Source organism: Engraulis encrasicolus, chromosome 2 (assembly GCF_034702125.1).
Source record: "Engraulis encrasicolus isolate BLACKSEA-1 chromosome 2, IST_EnEncr_1.0, whole genome shotgun sequence".
NCBI lineage: Eukaryota > Metazoa > Chordata > Actinopteri > Clupeiformes > Engraulidae > Engraulis > Engraulis encrasicolus.
Window position 1 is genome coordinate 7,682,230 of NC_085858.1, and position 18,646 is coordinate 7,700,875.

At 45.2% G+C, this 18,646-nt stretch overlaps 1 protein-coding gene across 1 annotated transcript; it reads left to right on the forward strand.

Moving 5' to 3' along the window:
* The first annotated feature begins 1,149 nt into the window (after positions 1 to 1,149).
* LOC134467245 (serine/threonine-protein kinase SBK1-like) lies at positions 1,150 to 18,138 on the forward strand. Its single transcript, XM_063221153.1, has 4 exons — positions 1,150 to 1,340; positions 9,269 to 9,548; positions 13,628 to 13,830; positions 15,384 to 18,138. The coding sequence occupies exons 2-4, from the start codon at positions 9,368 to 9,370 to the stop codon at positions 16,332 to 16,334; spliced, it is 1,335 nt and encodes a 444-aa protein (XP_063077223.1). The 5' UTR covers positions 1,150 to 1,340; positions 9,269 to 9,367; the 3' UTR covers positions 16,335 to 18,138.
* The last annotated feature ends 508 nt before the right edge of the window (positions 18,139 to 18,646 follow it).

Consider the following 18,646-nt stretch of genomic DNA (forward strand, 5'->3'; position numbering starts at 1 on the left):
AGAGAACGGGTCGAAGATGAATCATACCAATTTATCTTCAGGCTATCCTATTGAGTGTCCCATGGAAAAAGTGTGCCGACTTTGAAGAGGAGATTTAAAAGAGTCGAGTTTATTTATATGTATATATTGAATCCAAATGACTGCTCAAAACATGTTTGTTATGATCCTTTCCTTATTTAGCCGATGCCCACACGCAGAACGGTTTTTAGGACAAGCCCGGTGGCACAGTTCATTACGCAGGCTCTTAATGCAGCATACAATAAGCGCTGCCACACCAATTTGCAAACATACATAATCTCAAGAATTAATATAGGCTTCTATATGACACCAGTATGGCTACTACTTCTCAGAAATGTTTCTAATTTAAAATTGTAAGGTTCATGCGCATTTTAATCCATTGCATTGCATCATTGCAGTGCCCTACCTGGACCTTACATAAAAAGTTCATCTTTGCAATGGGGGATGGTGATCAGGCGTTATGTTTGCAGCTGTTGATAAAACCATATTGATCTTGTGGGCAGGGACTGTCCAGGCTAAGATATAAGGGCAGTCATCAGTCTTGCGCGCAATGTTTGTTTGGCCTGGCATTGCATTCATCCACTGGATATGTGGAGGCTCTCTATGGATGTAGGCTACCTAATGTAGGTTATTCAACCTCGAAATTTGTCCGTTGTCAAAGTTGATAGTTATGTAGATGTGGGTTTTCCAACATAGTGACTGCTTGCGTAAAAGTGGGGAGTGTTTTTGAAAACGTAATGATTATTTCTACGAGTGGACGATTAGGCCTACCTGGTTGCCATTATTTAAAACCCTTTCTCCACAACAGTTAGGCCTATCTATTTGCGGTGAAATGTATGTTTCCGAATTAGAAATAATGGGGATGTTTGGAAAACGAATTTCCAACACGGTGTTTATGTGATGCGTCCCGCATCTTGCAGATTCCTTTTGCGCAGAGGCACAACAGGAAAATCTGTATAGAGACAGAGGACCCCTCCCCGACAGACTGGTTGCTTTGGTGCTCTCTCGGTCGGACCTCCAATTGGCTAGCAGGCGCGGTGGGCAGGAGCTCAACCTCTCCTCTTGCTGTCATTAGTGGCATCCAGAAACTAGAGACAATAGGGCAACAGCAATAATCCTGGCTGAGGCAGTGAAACGACAGCACCGTGCAAGGTGACACACGTCTTACGGCGTGCAGTAATTCATCAGCATTTCAACGCGGATAAATAAGCAGCGTGTGCACTCCAGAGGCAGCGCGAGGATATCCATCGCACCGACTGAAACACTTTTTTGCGAAACGGAGTGACTGCAATATGTCCCGCACGCCATAATCCACTCGGAAGGTGAGTATTTACCACGTAATGATATGCGGTTTATTGGCTGACGAGGCTAAATATTATTTATGCGTGTGCCGTTCGCGTGGTTGTAGGTTGCAATCATTTTTTTCACAATAGATAGCCCGTTGTTGTGGTAAACAAGGAAGAATGTATGTGCCTCATTAAGCCGTGGACGAATGTGCCGCTCGCCTGGGCAATTCAGTTTGTTTTCCCTCAGTAATTAAGATAAACCAGTCGTGTCATTCAGGTTTTAATGTGACATGCATTTTATAGGAATATTGCATCTATGGTTTGGTGTACATCCTTTTAAGGCAGTATAGAGGAATGCGCAAGGCAATAGAGAGACTCTGTTTCTACCAAGAGAATGATGTTCGATTTATACTGGTGCAACAGAAGGGGTGTTTTTCTCTGAGGTATGAGTGGATATATGTATATATACATGTATGCTTGAAGCATGCCTCAATAAACTGAAGGTCCACACACATATACATACCAGTGTTATAGCAGGGGTGTTGGTGCACATGAACATGCCATTTGGGTGTATTGCATGTGTGTGAAATGCTGTGTTTGCTCTGTTTTTTATATACAGCCGTTATTTCTGAAGTGCTGCCACTCCTGCTCTTTCACTATTTCTTTCTTCTTTCTTTCTATGCCACCCTCCGTCTCTCCCTCCGCTGTCTTTTCTCTGGCCCAATTGGCTATTTCTCCAGACCCTGCCCAAATGCCCTTCCAGTAGGCTATCAGACCTGATGAACAGTTATCTCTGTGTTCTGTTTGCTGAAAGGGAACGAGAGGAGGGGGGAGTGTGGTCAGCTGGCCGAGAGAGAGCCTCTCAACTGATCGCTCTCCAAAGCCCAACACACACACACACACACACACACACACACACACACACACACACACACACACACACACACACACACACACACACACACACACACACACACACACACAATGGCAGTGTTGGCAAACATGAGCACGTCTAGTGGCCAGCTTCCCTTTGATGAACTTAAACCTGTGAGAAAGAGGGGGGGGGGGCAGACCTAAATGGATAAAAGAGGAAAAGAGGTTGACAGAAATTGAGAGTGTTTTTAGACAGAGACAGACATCTCATACTGTGGAACAAGTTCTCAGAGAACAACAGGCTCTGGACTGAGTGTTGAGACGGATATACCCCGACAGAAAAATACAACACAGGTCAGAGGGACCTCTCTAGCAGAAACCAGCCTGGCAAAAATAGCAGCAAATAACAAGATAGATTGGACAGGGACTCACCCCGACACAGACACAACATGACTCACTTCACTGCTGCTTGTGGTAGATATGTGAGTGGCTGACCTGGCTGAATCGGTCCATCTTTGGCACAGGTCTGGTTCAGACCTGACATGGTCTGGTGTCGTGCCCCATGGACAAACCCGAGTCTTGACTCTAGCAGGGGCATGGCTGTGACACATGACCGTGTACTGTAGATGGCAGTTCAGGGTTTTTTTCTGCTGAAATTTGATTAGTCACCATCGTACCTCCAGGTGAGGCAAGGAGCCCGTTACAAATAACCTGTTAGAGAATACGTCACAATGAAACAACACAGCACATTACACCACACGTGCAAGTCACACGTAATGCCTGACATGTCAGATCACAGTCAGATCTTTTTCATTCAGATATTTTGCCCGAAATAATCTTCTATTTTCCAGCCCTGTGCCAAGCCATTTACGAATGACCTGCTGGCAGACAAGTCAGATCAAACACACCACACGACTTGACACGTGCAGCTCACAAACCGCCCTCAAAATGGACCTGAGACATGAAACATCTTCACCATCAGATTTTTTTTTTAAAATATATTGTCCTGAAACATTATCTTCTGTGTTCCACCAGTGTCTGTAAAGGTAGAGGAGAGGGAACTTATTTTATTTTTGGGTTAATTACAAGGCTTCATCATTTCACTCTTCATTTTTATTACAGGCAAGCTGTTAAAGTGCAGAGAGAGAGAGAGAGAGAGAGAGAGAGAGAGAGAGAGAGAGAGAGAGAGAGAGAGAGAGAGAGAGAGATTAGATGATTGAGGAGAAAAAGGAAAGCAGGCTGTGTGTCGATCTCTCTCCTTTTCTGTAGCCATAGAGGGAAGCAAAGAATGCAATAAAAAGGCAGCGAAAACCATAGAGGAGAACTGCCACAGCACTGTACACCCACACACACTCACTTGGCTCTATACAGGCTTTCATTTGGGCTAAGAGCCTGCAGGTGATCTCTCTCTCTCTCTCTCTCTCTCTCTCTCTCTCTCTCTCTCTCTCTCTCTCTCTGTGTCTCTCTCTATCTCTCTCTCTCTTTCTCTCTTTCAGTTCAAGGACACCGTGCAGCAGGGACGTGCACAGGAATTTCAAAGGGCAGTTGCTCTAACCTGAAGAAAGGGCAACCCCCCCCCCCCCAAAAAAAAAAAACCCATCAACAATGAGCGGCCTTCAGAATTTTTAGGAAACTGCACCATGGGTATTATTATTTTTAGTAGTAGTAGGCCTAGTAGAAGTAGTATATTATTGTCATAATTATTAATATTTTTTATTGTATAGTATCCTGAATATGCGTACCATATGATATAACATGCTAGTTTTTAAACATGTAGGCCTACCTATTAATCATATCAGAGATGATCAGCCTTATGCCCACCTGCCCTAAATGTCTCCTGATCCACATTTCCTCATGTGTGGTATGTGGCTGCCCCTACATTAAAATGAAATTATGAGGAAAAAGCCTTGACAGTTTTTAAACCTGTATCAGTCACAGAGATGATCAGTCTTATGCCTACCTGCCATATGTGCAGAGGTCTGTGGCTCTGAGTCATCCTCATCTTAAATGAAATGAAATGATGAGTAAATGAATAGGCTAAATATGAGGATGCTTAATCAATTAACCCACTGTCATCTTTATAATCCTTGTAGCAGCCAAAGTAGACTTTAAGTTATAATAAATAGAAATAGTTAAAACAATTTAAAAAGATCATTTAATTGGAATTTGAAATTTAATTAATAGGCATATTCCATGATTAAAATGATGAATATTATATAGGAAAGCTAAAACAATAAGAATTCACAGGTTTAGGTCATTTGTTGGGTCTTTTGTAGCCTATATTAAAAATGTGTACTGTCGCTTTAAGAATGGACGAGCCGGCTTTCATTTCAGATTGCAAAGAACCGTGGCGTGGGAGCACCAGTTCTCATATGTTGCTCTGAAGCTCCGAGCTTCTCGCAGACTTTGTAACCTTTTATTTTCATTACAGATATTTTAGTTAGTTCATGCACATTTTGTAGGCCTATGTCTTGAGAAGAACAGTAAACGTCAGTTATCACGTGGAGTGGATTTATTTCAATTACATGGACATTGACAGTGGAAACAGTAGCCTATCTTTGGGTCGGAGAATAGGCTATATCAGCGTAAGAAAACGCACTTGCCTAGCGGTCTCACCAAGATCAAACCTCTACAATCCTGAAAAAGATTCTCTGCCTCACCTGCACCTGTTCATTTTTTTCGCAGCCAACTCTGCAGAGATGTGCTTCCTTTAGCTAGCCTACCCCCTTAAGTTCTCTCTTGCTTGATAAAACGACATGTCATCTGCATGTTTCTTAGTTGGGTTAGCCTTCCACAAAACAACCTGAGCCATGTAAAACTTTGACTGCAAGCAAGATAGCTGGCTGTCGTATTCCCCCAATATCTGAACGTGGCACACCCCGGCTGTCAGATTATTTAGGATCAAACGTCCTAAACTCGAGATCGGCTTTAAGAGACATTAATTGTGATCATGCAGTTTAATACTGTGTAGTCTGCTGTGTTTCCAGCTCACCTCAGGCCGTCAGGGCAGTCGCTCTACTCCCACGACATCTTCGACATATTTTGCGTCTCTGCCCTGGTCGCATGCATTGTTCCCAAGTAGAGCTGCGCGTGCCCCCCGCATCGCGCATGCTGCCTCTCCCTTTGCCTATCTCTCGAGGTGCAGGTGAATCTGAATTTGAAAACTTAATTTAGGAAGCTTCAATCAAAAATACGAATTGCAAAGCAAATCAATTGAAACATGAAATCTTAGCCTATTTTTCCGAGGCATATCTACAGCTGGCTGTCGGGTTTTTTTTTTGCTACCTAAACGTGGCGCTGGCTGGCTGTCAGATGTATGATAACTAAAAGTTCTAAACTCAACATTGTATTAGAGAGGTTGATTGTGAGCATATTTTGTACCCTAATATGTAGACTGTGTGTAGGGCTCTAGCCGACACCCAGGTATCTTCAAAATCTTTCGTGTGTCTTATAGGCGCTCAAAGCGCCTGTTGCGTGCCTTCTCCCTCCCCACCGGAGTTGTTGCGTAGCCTACCTACCTCACATCGCTCGTGCCCATTCTCGACGGGTCTGATGAATTTGTATGACTGACTTAAGTCTTTATTGTACAAAACTTCAATCAAAATGATGAATTATAAAGAAATCAAATGATATTGAAATATGAAATTATAATTGCCAAATTATTTTACCTTCCCTTGGAAGGGCAATATCAGCCAATGTGGGCAAAAGGGCCGTTGCTCGGGCACCGTGGGCAACTATGGTCTGCACGTGCCTGCCGTGCAGAGCGGGTTTTCGTGAAGATGAATGCTTTGCTGAAATCGGAGAGTGCTGTTGTTGTGTGTGGGTCTTTCATGTGTGATATTGACCACACGGCCGGCTATGTTGTTATTCTTGTCCACGTGGCAAAGTGTGTTCATTACAGTGATTTGTGCGTCCAACTGCAGATTTATGTAGGGTAGCCTACGCTTCATCAGACAAGAGTTGGCTGGATGCATTGGTTGCCAGGGGATGCTGTGTCGTCCATGGCTCTTTTTTATTGTAACAGGTTCCTTCCGCTATCAGATGGATGACTTTTTCAACATCTAGCCTGTGTGTGTGTGTGTGTGTGTGTGTGTGTGTGTGTGTGTGTGTGTGTGTGTGTGTGTGTGTGTGTGTGTGTGTGTGTGTGTGTGTGTGTGTGTGTGTGTGCGTGCGTGCCAGCGTGTGTGTGTGTGTGCGTGCGTGCCAGCGTGTGTGTGTGTGCGCGCGTGTGTGCATGTGTGTGTGTGTGTGTGTGTGTGAGTGTTGTTGTGCATTTGTGTTTGTTTGCATGCTTGCCTATCTTTGTGTATGCACGCGTGGGAAGTGAGGCCTGTGTATTCGCTCACCGCACCCTTCTTCTCACCACCAGAGATCTCCTTTCCCTCTCCTGGGCCTTATCAGATACAGCCCGTGTCAGTAGCCGAAAACAATATAACTCTCAGCTCAACAGTGTTTCAGGTCCCTATAGTGCGTTGCATGGTGCCAGGGAACTGCTTGTGCAGAAGCGTCCTGAAGAGCTATTGGACGGCTCTGAGCGTCCTGAAGAGCTATTGGACGGCTCTGTCTGCGTGTGGCACGTCTCCATCTGCACCACTCAGCTCTCTCCTCTCCGTGGCTGAGAAAGTAGCTTCATGCAACACAACACAAAACAAAAGCACAACACTGCACCCCCCCCTCTCTCACTCTTTCTCTCTCTCTCTATCTCTCTCCCTCTCTCTCTCTCTCTCTCTCTCTCTCTCTCTCTCTCTCTCTCTCGCAGGACAATAAAACCAGCCAGGCGATTAGGATAAACAGCCATGTGTGATAAGCTGCTCGCTCAATTCTAACTCCCACAAGATCCTCCTGGGGACAGTAGCGATAATAATCCCAGGCAAGGAAAAAAAAGAGGCAAACGAATGAAGGAACGAGTGTCTTCTTGCTTGCTTGCCTGCTTGCTTGCACAGGCTGCGTCAGCGTTGCAGCAGCAGCAGCAGTAGTGGAGTAGAGGAGAAGCCGTGTGTCTAATTATTGTGCCTCGAGCTGTGAGACCAAAACTCACGGTTCCTTTCATGTTTCGGCTCGGCTTAGATGTGATGGCCGGCGATGGTGCATTCGCTCAGCCTGTTAATTTGTGTGTGTGTGAATCAACGCATGCGTAAAGATCTTTTTTTTGTTTTCGCTTGACCTTCTCACTTGTTTAATTGACCTCACCGGATAGGACCCTGAGGGAAATGTTTTTTTTTTTTAACTGGGTGCGTGAATGGACATGAAAATAACACAACACAAAAGCACACCCACATACTGTATTTGTTCATTGAAAAACACACACATGGACATGTGCACTCATATATACATAAAGGCTCATGTTATCTGATCTCTTCTTATCTTACAATACACACATACAGTACACTCACTCAATAGCCAACCTTCTGTAACTGCCGCATCCATTCTTCCCTTTCTCACTCTTCCACACAAACACACACATACAAGACACACAATATCCACATATTTGTACAAATACACACATTCACATTATGCACACGCTTACAGAGTATACACACATACACACTCTCACACTCATTTGTTCTCTCCCAGCCCTCCTTCCCTTTTCTCGGACAGGGTACTTGGACAGGGTAATCGCGCATGGTGCATATGGACACTCTCCTATGCACACAGACATTTATGGACCTTCACAGTCAGGCAGACGGTGTGTCAGGGCAGGATGTGCCATCCATGCATCCTGTCTTGTTTTAAAGTGAGAACTGGCAATGCATCAACAACGCTATCTACCAGACGTGTGAGGTTTATTCTGCTCCATCTCCTGAGAGCACAGAATGCTAACGAGTTCCTGTTGCCACATGCCGGATGGCAGCTGACTACCAAACGTGTTCTGATTGCATTCTGCCAGAGACGCACCAGATCCGGGCCTAATCTGAGCCAGATCTCTTCTGCTAGTCAGACAGTACTGTGGGGTGAAGAAGAAGCTTTGGGGGGGGAAAAGCAGATAACGATCTTTGTGTTATGGCTTATCTGTTTAGCAAAAGGCTTTATCTAAAAAGAGTTAGGCCTATAAATGAATCTCTAAGCGTTTACAAATGCCATCTCCCTGCATGAGTTAGACACATGAGTAGAACACCCAAACAAATATTATGAAGAAAAAAAGGAATGAAATGTCCAAAATGATTCATTTAGTCTCCCAGTCATTAAACTCCCCGTCCCCTATGCTTTGCCACCAGATTTCGCCCAGGGAGCATCTGAGAACAAGTCACACTTTTGCTCTCCCCTGCGGCGCCACTTCCGTGCAGCATGAGGTAGTGTGTGTGTAGCCTTCCCACCGGGCGCCTGTGTATAGCTCAGCATTGCTCGCTCTGCTGGGCACACATCCACAGCGCTTTATTGACTGACTTATGAAGGGTTGGGGGGCAAATGTTAATTGCTGTTACATAAGTGCCAAAAAAGTTGGCACAGCACACGCCAATGGCGTCCGTCTGTGTAGGCAGGCACAGGCGGGAGGGCATTATGAAGTGCAAAAAAGGCACAGGAGACGGGGACGTAGGGAGCGGGGCTGTTGCTGATGCTGTTGCTGTTGCTTTTGTCATGCTAAAATGTTGGTTTCTGATTAGCCCTGTCCCCCCTTTTTTTTTAGAAATCTCAGCCTTGTTGTTTTTCAAACGCTTTCTCTGGTCGTGTGTTCTCTCCATGGGTTGTGCCTCTGTTTCTGTCAGGGAGCGACAACGCGTGTGATCTTTCGACTTGAAAGGGGTTTCCGCAGAGTAGGAAGTGGAACAGGATGCAAAATGTTACATAACGTCTTTTTTTCACTTTTCTTTTCGCCCCAGATAATTCCAGTCATTGTCACTTTGATCTTTCTGATAAGAGGGTCTCTCTGTGTGTACGTGTGTGTATGTGTGTGTTTTCCTGTGTGCCTGTGTCTATGTCTGAGTTTATGTGTGAGGGTGTGTAGCCTACTGTGTGAGTATGTGGATGAGGATAGGGAGCAACATGTATTTGGAAACCACAGGAACAAAATAATAGAAAAATAAATTTTTACTTACATACTTTACTTCACGTACTTTCTTCCCTTCTCTTTCTCTCTCCCTCTCCACCTTTAGTGACCAAATCCTCCAGATTGCCCGGCCAGCCTCGGTTCTCTCCTGCTCCCTCTCTCCCTCTCCTCCTCCTCCTCCACCTCCTCCAGCAGGCCGGTCAGCATGAGCTCGTCCTCCTCTCCCCGCGTCTCCTCGCGTGGCTCCACAGACATCCTTGAGGAGCTGCAGCTGATCGCGGCGCAGAACATGGAGAAGCTGGAGATCAACCGCTACTACGAGGTCATCCGCGAGCTGGGCAAGGGCACCTATGGCAAGGTGGACCTCGTCGTCCACAAGATCAGAGGTGAGTGGCAGGCATGGATCAAGGAACGAAACGTTTTGTGTTTTTTTTTTTTTTTTTTACTAATTTAGGTCCTCTGTGCTACCTGGTCAGATGGGATGGAGATGGGAGGGTTCTGTGTGACCTGTGTGGCCTGTAGCTCCTAGTGTTAAGGCAGACATCCCAGGTTCAGAAGGTATAAAGCCCTGCCACATACTGTATTTGTTCCGATCAGAGAGGGATTTAAAGCCAATTTAGGTATACTGTGTTACCTGTTAGTGGGCCCCTGGGGGTAGGGATGGGGGGCAGAGTGGGACCTGTGGATCAGAGGTGAACAGATGTGAAGGAAGACATCCCAAGTGCAGTAAGTATGAGGTCTTCCTACCACATATGTGTTCCAATAGATTGACTTAACCAGCTAATCCTATTGGTAGAGAATATCAAAGATGAGCGAGCTTGTGTGTGGCGCCTCCAAAGATTCTCAATATGGTAGTGAAGAGAAATATTTCTACGTGTCAGCAATGCAACAAAGTGGGATCAATTCTGTGACTTTAAATGTTTCCCCATTGAACGGCATTCTTGAGGGGCATGTTAACTCATAGATATGGCAGCTTAGAACCCTTACGTCATATTGATTCCGGAAGAAACTCCTTATGAACCCTCTCTGGTAAGCTGTGCAGACGCATCGTGTAGGCCTACATTAATTATTCATGTCACGTTTGTCATCGGATTGGTACCAGAAGTAAAGGTGCATCCTACCGCAATACCATTAAAATCAAACTTAAGTAATTTTTTTACCTATATTAAAACAGTTTATAATTATACTGGCAGTGCTGACAGATTACAGCCTACCAAAACATTAGCAGACCGGAAAGACTTCGGGCCAGATCATGTCACCAAGCAACAAGCAAACGTTCCATGAAACCGTCTATATTAAGCCCAGAGACAGAGTACTAGATGTGTGTTCCAATTGATTCACTACAGGTAAAGATTGCCAAGATCAAAGTTGAGCAGGGTCGTGTGTGTGGTGCCTCTGCTGTGGCGATGCTGGGGAGGCAGCCACCAATAAGAAGTATTGCAGGATTGATCTGTACTTCTCCTGGCCAGGTAAACGAAGCAGAGGAGACATTAGGGGGTAGAGCAGTCACTCAGCCATGGGAAGAATTGAGGGTTTTATTCCACCTCCTCCTCCTCGTTGGGTCGATGTGTTGCTGAGCAAAATGCTGAGTCACATCCTGGCCCTGGGGGACTGATTGGTGGATTAGCCTGCTACACCAGTAGGTGAATGTTAGGCATTCAGTGTGAAGAATGCTGAGGTATATGTAGCACTGTACCAGGTGGATAATAGTGGTATTTACTATTTAATACTGTCCAGTTAGCCAGGCTGCGCCCTCCTAGTGACGCAACACCTTCAGATCGAATCTCGATTGCAAGTCTATGATAATCAGGCAACTGTCCAGTAGCCTCTTACCACAGATGGGCTCATCCACGGGCCTATGCACTCTTAGCTGAAAAAACTCAACTACATCATAACAACGTTGCTACGACAATGCAGAGAGTCTTAAGTAACCAATTACGACTTGGTAATTACCATTTTGGTGACAATATGGTTATAACAGAGGCTCTGTGTATTAAAAGTATTGTATGAAGATCCTTTGGGGAAGACTGCAACCTTGAGTGCAATGGACCAGAGCCAATTTAGAGTGGGCTATCGGGTTCAGAAAACTCAAAGCACATACGTATGCAGATTTTGTCTTTCCAAATGCATAGTGTTTGGCATCTGTAACTTGTTGTGGGGCACTGTGCTTTGATCTTTTAGTTCTCCTCTCCCATGTGTGCAAAAGAGGATGTAGGGGAATTTGTCATGCACTTTGTGACAGTTGGATGTATCCAAGTGTGCAGACGTGCTCAGACTGCAGAATGAGCACGCTTGAGTCTCCAGGATCCTGAGTAGGGTGCTGGGGATCTGCAGGCAAATTCCTCATTCTTTGCCCATCTGTCCTAAAGTCTTTGGAGCGAGACCTGTTGTAGAGGCGCTATGTAGTCCGTGAATGTGCTGAAACAACCCTCCCTCACTCTCTCCGCCGTGCAACCTAAAGATGCAGCGAATAGTGAACGCAATTTCCATAGTCTATTCTTCACCTTTTTTTCTGGTAAACGCTGAGAGAGCTAAGCATCTGCTGCCAATACCAAATGAGCAGCCTTTTGTTTACGACTTAGCGAGCGCACAAAGACACACCGCTTTTTCGAAGCAAAGCCCTCTGTTTCTTGAGCACCCCACTGCGTTGCCTTCTGTAGGTTTGAATTGGCCGGATAATGTACATTTCAGGCATGGAGTGCATTTTCACATTTTATCCTTGAGGGGTATTTATGGTCTTAGTAATGCCTATGTTCGTTATGTACCCCTATCCTTCATGCTGTGTAATGTGCTGTAATAGTAATAATAGAGGCCATACTGTGTCATAAATTATAGCTTTGTGAGAGGAGTTGGTAATAAAACAAATGTTGAATGCTTACTTACATTTACATGTTCAATTTAGCAACCCACTCCCTGTTTAGTGTAATAGTTTTATAATGGCAGGCGTTGCAGAAAAAAACTTCGTGTTTGTGCAAATCTGCATTTTTCCTTATCTTGTTTCGCAGTATTCCCACCCTGTTCCCCATGCACACTTTTTGTATTGCTGTTCCTGCCCTGTTTTTGTAAGGTGATTTGGAGAAAAGCACCTGCTAAATGTAGTGTAGTGTAATGTAACATAATGAATTCAGGTATGTTATAGAAGTGCTGTGAAGTAGCAAGATACAAGTAAAATTTGATTGAGCTAATTATCAAATTTGAGCCAAACATCTACTAGTAATTAATCTATCATACTATGGAAATGCCTTTTGTTGCACAAAGAAAAATGGCAGTGTCGGTATACATGTTTGGATGATTATGCATTTATGACTAAGCGTTGTAAGCGTTGACACCCCACAGGGAAAATGATTGACGGGTCTGCATTAGGCTGGCTGTTTTTTTCCGCTGTGCTAAGTGGCTCAGAGCATGACTGACTGCTGTTGCCTGCTTTGCACACCTCGCCTGTCTTCAGCTCGGCACTGGATTTACCATCCGTGCCGTACCTCACAGCTGAACAACAAAGGCCGAGCTGGAAACACTGGAAACAATCACTTTCTAACTCCTTCCCTCCATTGAAAGGAGGAAGGGTGCAGCGTCATTATAGCAGGGATTTGCGTTTTGTGATCAAACTCGTGGGGAAAGCAGACAGTCAAAACATGGAAGCACTGCTTTCTACCAGTGTCATTTTTAAACCAATGTTGCAGCCCTGGAATAGATCCTATCTACGCAGTTCCTTGGTTTTGTCATCATTTAGTGAGGAAACACAGCATGTTGTCAGGAGATGTTCTGGATTGTTCTTTCCACTACATGATGCTCAGGCTCCCTGGCGTGGCTCCAGGACTCCATCCTGTGCTGCTGGCATCTTTACATTATAAATAAATGAACAGAGAGACAGAGAGAGAGAGAGAGAGAGAGAGAGAGAGAGAGAGAGAGAGAGAGAGAGAGAGAGAGAGAGAGAGAGAGAGAGAGAGAGAGAGAGAGAACTCACCAGCAGCAGTGAGTGTAGAGAAGTCATTATCCAGCTGATCTTAAATGCTGGCCTCTTAAAAACAGAGCACTGGCTTTACAACCCTCCCAGACCCCAAGGGGATTCTACCGTCAGAGTGGAGCTAGTGACCTTAAATTTAGTTTTTTTTCCCAAAGCAAACCACGCGTTTTAATTTTAATGACTTTCCACCTCATCAGATATGAGTTGATTTGAAGCATTTATGGAGCAGAACTGCAGAGCAATATGCTATCTTCACAATATGAAATCGTACATCTCGTTTAACCCCATGGCCCCTATTATAAATTAGCTGTTATCAGAATGGCAATGACTAAGTTGTAATGTGTTACTAAAGGTCCTGTGCACTGTGGTGTAGGACTATGGTAGTAGAGTTTTTTTCTGTGACTATTACAACTTTCCAGTGGTGGAACGGTATGTGTTGAGGGGCTATATAGTAGTAATAAATAGTAATAAATAAAATAAATGTGTGTCTCATTTCGGCAGGCACCAAGATGGCCCTGAAGTACCTGCGTAAGAAGACGACCAAGCTGAAGAGCTTCCTGCGTGAGTACAGCATCTCCCTGTACCTGTCGCCCTGCCCCTACATCATCAACATGTACGGCATCGCCTTCGAGACCGAGGACTACTACATCTTCGCCCAGGAGTACGCGCCCGCAGGGGACCTGTTTGACATCATCCCACCTCAGGTGAATACGTAAGCCCTGTGCATGCGTGTGTGCATGTGTGCATGTGTGCATGCATGAGTGTGTGCATGCACACGTTTGTGTGTGTGCGTGTGTGCGTGTGCACGTTTGTGTGTCTGTGCATGTGTTGGTGTGTGAGTGATTTGTTATGTAAGTTCAATCAAGCATACATTTCACAGTTTACATTGTCACAGTCCCCATCACTCAAAGGCTGGAAGGTTATAAAATTGGGGTTCTGATATTATGACCCCCCCCAGGAGTTTATCTCTGAGAACATCAGCAGAAGCTTGTGCAATTTCCGTTTCTATTAATGTCAGGCTGTCAAAATCTGTGTGTGTGTGTGTGTGTGTGTGTGTGTGTGTGTGTGTGTGCGTGTGTGCGTGTGTGTGTGTGAGTGTGTGTGTGTGTGTGTGTGTGTGTGTGCGTGCGTGCGTGCGTGCGTGTGTGTGTGTGTGTGTGTGTGTGTGTGTGTATGTGTGTGTGTGCGTGCGTGCAATACAATATCTAGACGACAAGAACTTCAACAGTCAAAAGTATAAAGAATTAGGCTGGAAAGGAGTTCTTTCTTTTTTTGCCTGAAATGGTGTCGTGCCATTGTACGTGCTCCTGGTGAAATTGCTAAAAGTAGATGATGTTACATCATCTAGTCATACCATCAATTCAGAGACCTAGTCTGTTAGTTTCCCTTTTTATGAAACATGTTTCAGGGGCACACTCCTAGATTAGGGTGGGTTTTGAAATACAGTGGCTTCCCTATACCTGTATGCCGTGACAATAAAATTTAATAGTGGAGTACAATGTCTGTTCTGTGCTAGATTCTTTGACTATTCCGTGGTCTCTTTCTGGCCATATACAATATACAGTATACACAGTTCAGCTCAGTCCAAATTATTTTATTGTCATTGTACAGGGCAGTGCATGTACGCCATGTGCTCTGTTTATCAAAATGTAAAATTTAAGATAATATGTGCTTAAATATTTCAAAAACATGGCAAATAATGTATATGTGGACCCAGAGGGACCCAAAATATTTTTAGATGTATCATTTCATCTTTCCCGACATTCTTCCACTCTTTTGTTTCATTCTCATTGCCAGGGGGTCTCCCTAAATAATGCATCTGTGGGCTGATATGAACCTCTTTTTTTTGGACAAAAAAGTGAACATTTGCCACATGCTTCCTTGTAGAGACGTTAAAAATGGGGTCCGAAACATCTGCTAAGTGCAATGTAATGCAATTTTATTTATTTTTCCTGACTGACAGTCCTCCTCTGTTTTGTTCTCATGTCCAGATTAAACTGTGTTAAAATCAAAGTGCTGTTTTTTCCTGCCTGCTTCTCTTCCACTTTTCTTTTGTGTTTGAATTAAGTTATGCAACCTTTCATGACAGACACTCTTTTGTTTCGTTCCCATGTCCAGGTGGGTCTGCCCGAGGCGGTCACAAAGCCCTGTGTTAAAATTAAAGTTATACTGAGTTGACTGAGTGTGTAAAACTATGCAATGCTGATTACGTTTCCTGACTGCCACTCTTCTGCTTTTCTGCTGTGCCTATGTGCAGGTGGGTCTTCCCGAGGCGGTTGCTAAGCGCTGTGTGCACCAGGTGGCCATCGGTCTGGACTTCCTGCATGGCAGGAAGCTGGTCCACCGCGACATCAAGCCGGAGAACGTGCTTATCTTCGACCGCGAGTGCCGCAAGGTCAAGCTGTCTGACTTCGGCATGACGCGGCGCGCCGGCTCGCCCGTGAAGCGCGTGAGCGGCACCATCCCCTACACGGCCCCCGAGCTGTGCGACGCCTCGCGCCGAGACGGCTTCCTGGTGGAGCCCAGCACCGACGTCTGGGCCTTCGGGGTCCTCCTCTTCTGCATGCTCACGGGCAACTTCCCCTGGGAGAAGGCCCTGCCCTCGGACGCCTTCTACGAGGAGTTTGCCCGATGGCAGCGTGGCCGCTCGGCCCAGGTGCCCTCGCAGTGGCGGCGCTTCACGCCCGAGGCGCTGCGCATGTTCCGCCGCCTCCTCGCCATCCCGCAGGAGCGCCGCTGCTCTGTCAAGGACGTCTTTGCGCACTTCGACCACTACTGGATGCTGGACACTGAGAACGGCAATGTGGTGCCCAGCGTGGTGACGGTCACCGCGTCCAACGCGCAGGTGGCACAGTGCTCCGCGTCCTCAGTGGGGGCGGGTATGGGCGGCGGGCAGCACTCGTCCTCCTCTCCCCGTTCGTCTGCGGGGGGCAGCAGCGGGCCCCCTGCTGAGCTCAGCTGCTCTTCGTCGTCAGAGGAGGACGAGCTGGTGGAGCGTCTGAAGCAGCAGAACCTGTCGGCCATGGTGAGCAACAAGGGCGTCGTCATGGAGAGCGTCTCAGGCTCCTCCCATTACTCGTCCTCCTCGGCCAATAGCTCGCCGGCCTCCAACGGCGGCTACGAGCGCTCCTCGGCTCGCGACAACAACGGCAACGGTGGCAGCGGTGGCCGAATCCTGGTCACCACTCCCATCGAGATCTGCGTGTAACAGAAACTACAGAAAGTCTCGGTTGGCGGCCATTTTGTTTTTTTTCCTCGTCCTTTAGGAAAGCTGTGAAGCAGATAGATGCTGATTACTGTAGTATACGCCTGACGAGCTGACCACTCCCGCGGTCAAACGGAAGAAGGAGGCGTAGTGATAACAAGAAAAAAAAGACAGATGAGACGGTGTGTCTAAGAACTCAGAAATGATGATGATGGACACAGATGGATGTGTGACACACACTACAGTAGATAAACCCGAGGAGACATTTCACTTTGTTTTCCAACCAAACTCCCTGTGATGAGGGTATGAAGGACAGACAGAGGAAGACAATCGCAGCTCATTCACCCTATGTGCAAAGGAGGCCACGAAATGGAATTAACATCCTAATAATAATAATGATACCTAATAAATAATAATAATGATAATAATAATAGCAATAATAAATAATGGAGACCAAATTGCATTCCCCTCAAAAACTACAACTGGATGGACTAACTGGACTGCTGCCCACTACCGTATTGTGTTGTTGATCTGGCCTGAACCTCGATAACTCTAAAGCAATATGTCAAAACACACATTGTGCAGTGCAGGCAAGACCAAACAGGCAGACCTTCAAACATTTTTAACGGATATTGGGCCAAAAATGGAAGAAAAATGGAGAAACTTCTACAGAGGAAAAAAACTGTGCTTAGGGGATACTTTTCAATCAACTGTTAAGTTATGCTCGATTATCATTTATTTGTAAATGCAGTGTGATCAGTGGTACTACTGTGTTTCTATACTTGCGCGTTTGTGGATAAGAACTCATGCAAGTGGTTTTGTTACTAGTTTCGGTTTGGTTTGCATAATTTATTTATTCAAAACTTGGAATCTCAGCCTTCATTTGTGGCCAGTTCATTTTGTATGCAGTAGCGCTGAGTTTTTAAAAGCTAACCTTTGTAACTTCGTGACCACCGTGACAGTTTTTTTTTTCGAAGCGCCAAGTTGAAAGCATTTTGATCTGTGTTGTGCAAGAAATTAATACCCTTAGAGTGTGGCCACCGCGTAAGTGCAATACTGAATTAGCGCCTCCTATATCTCAGCTGTGGAAAGAAATAACTAGTAGGCTACTGACCAGTCATATGGGGAAACAAAGGGTCAATATTTATTGGAGACCAAGAGGGTGTGTTTCTCCCCTTGAATTTATGCTAATGCAGAAAAGTGTGTTGAGATTAGTCCTCTTTCTAAGATGTCACAGAGTTCGGCCAATGACCATTGGGGCCATTGAGGACATGAGAGGGCCGTTCATAGCTGCTAATGCCAGAGTGTCATGGACTAATGTGTGTGATGATGTACTCCACCAAGTACACTGGATAATTTTAATTTTGGGTTTTTTAGTTGACTTTTTTTACTCAGGTATATCACCAAGCCTTTCATTTCTCTTCTTTTTTTTCTTTTCTTTCATTACCGCACCATTAACTAAAACAAAACGTACAAAGATTACATTTCTGGCCCAGTCCCATTTTATGTACAAAAGCCACCAAACTCAACGCAAACTTAACCCATGCATATTTTAGAATTATATAAGAACTGTGTACTGTACGCAGGCCTGTTGGGTTGCCATTTGCCAAGGAAGCAGGCGGAGAGGAAATGCTGCCTGTCACAGACGTGCAGATTGGCAGGACACCTGTGGAGGGCCATGCCATCCATCTGCTGAGTAGAGGGGCCATTATTATTCTGCCTCGCTCTCTCGCTCTGGGCTTCATGATTGTACGAAGCATCCTGCTATTTCAGTTTCCTGCTCTCTCTCTCTTTCTCTCTCTCTCTCTCTCTGTCTGCACATTTCCTCCTTCCTTGTCAAAATTGCAACCAAATGGGTTGAAAAAGAAAACGTGCATATATTGCCCCCATGGATGAAAGTCTCTGCGAATCTCTGTACACTGATGTAAAGGTTATAATATTGAATAATATGTATTGCATGAATCTAGAGTTAATCGAGACCCTTTTCATCAGTTAATGTCATCCAGTGTAACAACCCTGTCAATGCAGCCTAACCTAATGCCAAACGCTCCCAAGAACACCCTAACAAAATTACAAACGATTGGATAACATTACAGTTCCTTCAAACCTGTTTGTAGGCAAATTCCACAGCTGGTGAATAGCCCCAATAACATCTAATAACATTTGAAAATGAACTTCAATGGACTTTTTTAGTGCCTTGTGAGTATACCGGGCCAAAAATCACTACTGATGATGGGGTGGTTTGAAATGCAATGTTTGAACGTTCTAAACATTTATGAGACTCCGATACAACACAGTTGTTCTGGAAAATGATT

Bases quoted from the DNA above. Each gene is read 5' to 3' on its own strand.
- LOC134467245 (XM_063221153.1), top strand. From the start codon at position 9,368: ATGAGCTCGTCCTCCTCTCCCCGCGTCTCCTCGCGTGGCTCCACAGAC. The intron at 9,549-13,627 runs GTGAGTGGCAGG...TCATTTCGGCAG, and splicing joins CGTCGTCCACAAGATCAGAG to GCACCAAGATGGCCCTGAAG. The intron at 13,831-15,383 runs GTGAATACGTAA...GCCTATGTGCAG, and splicing joins TTGACATCATCCCACCTCAG to GTGGGTCTTCCCGAGGCGGT.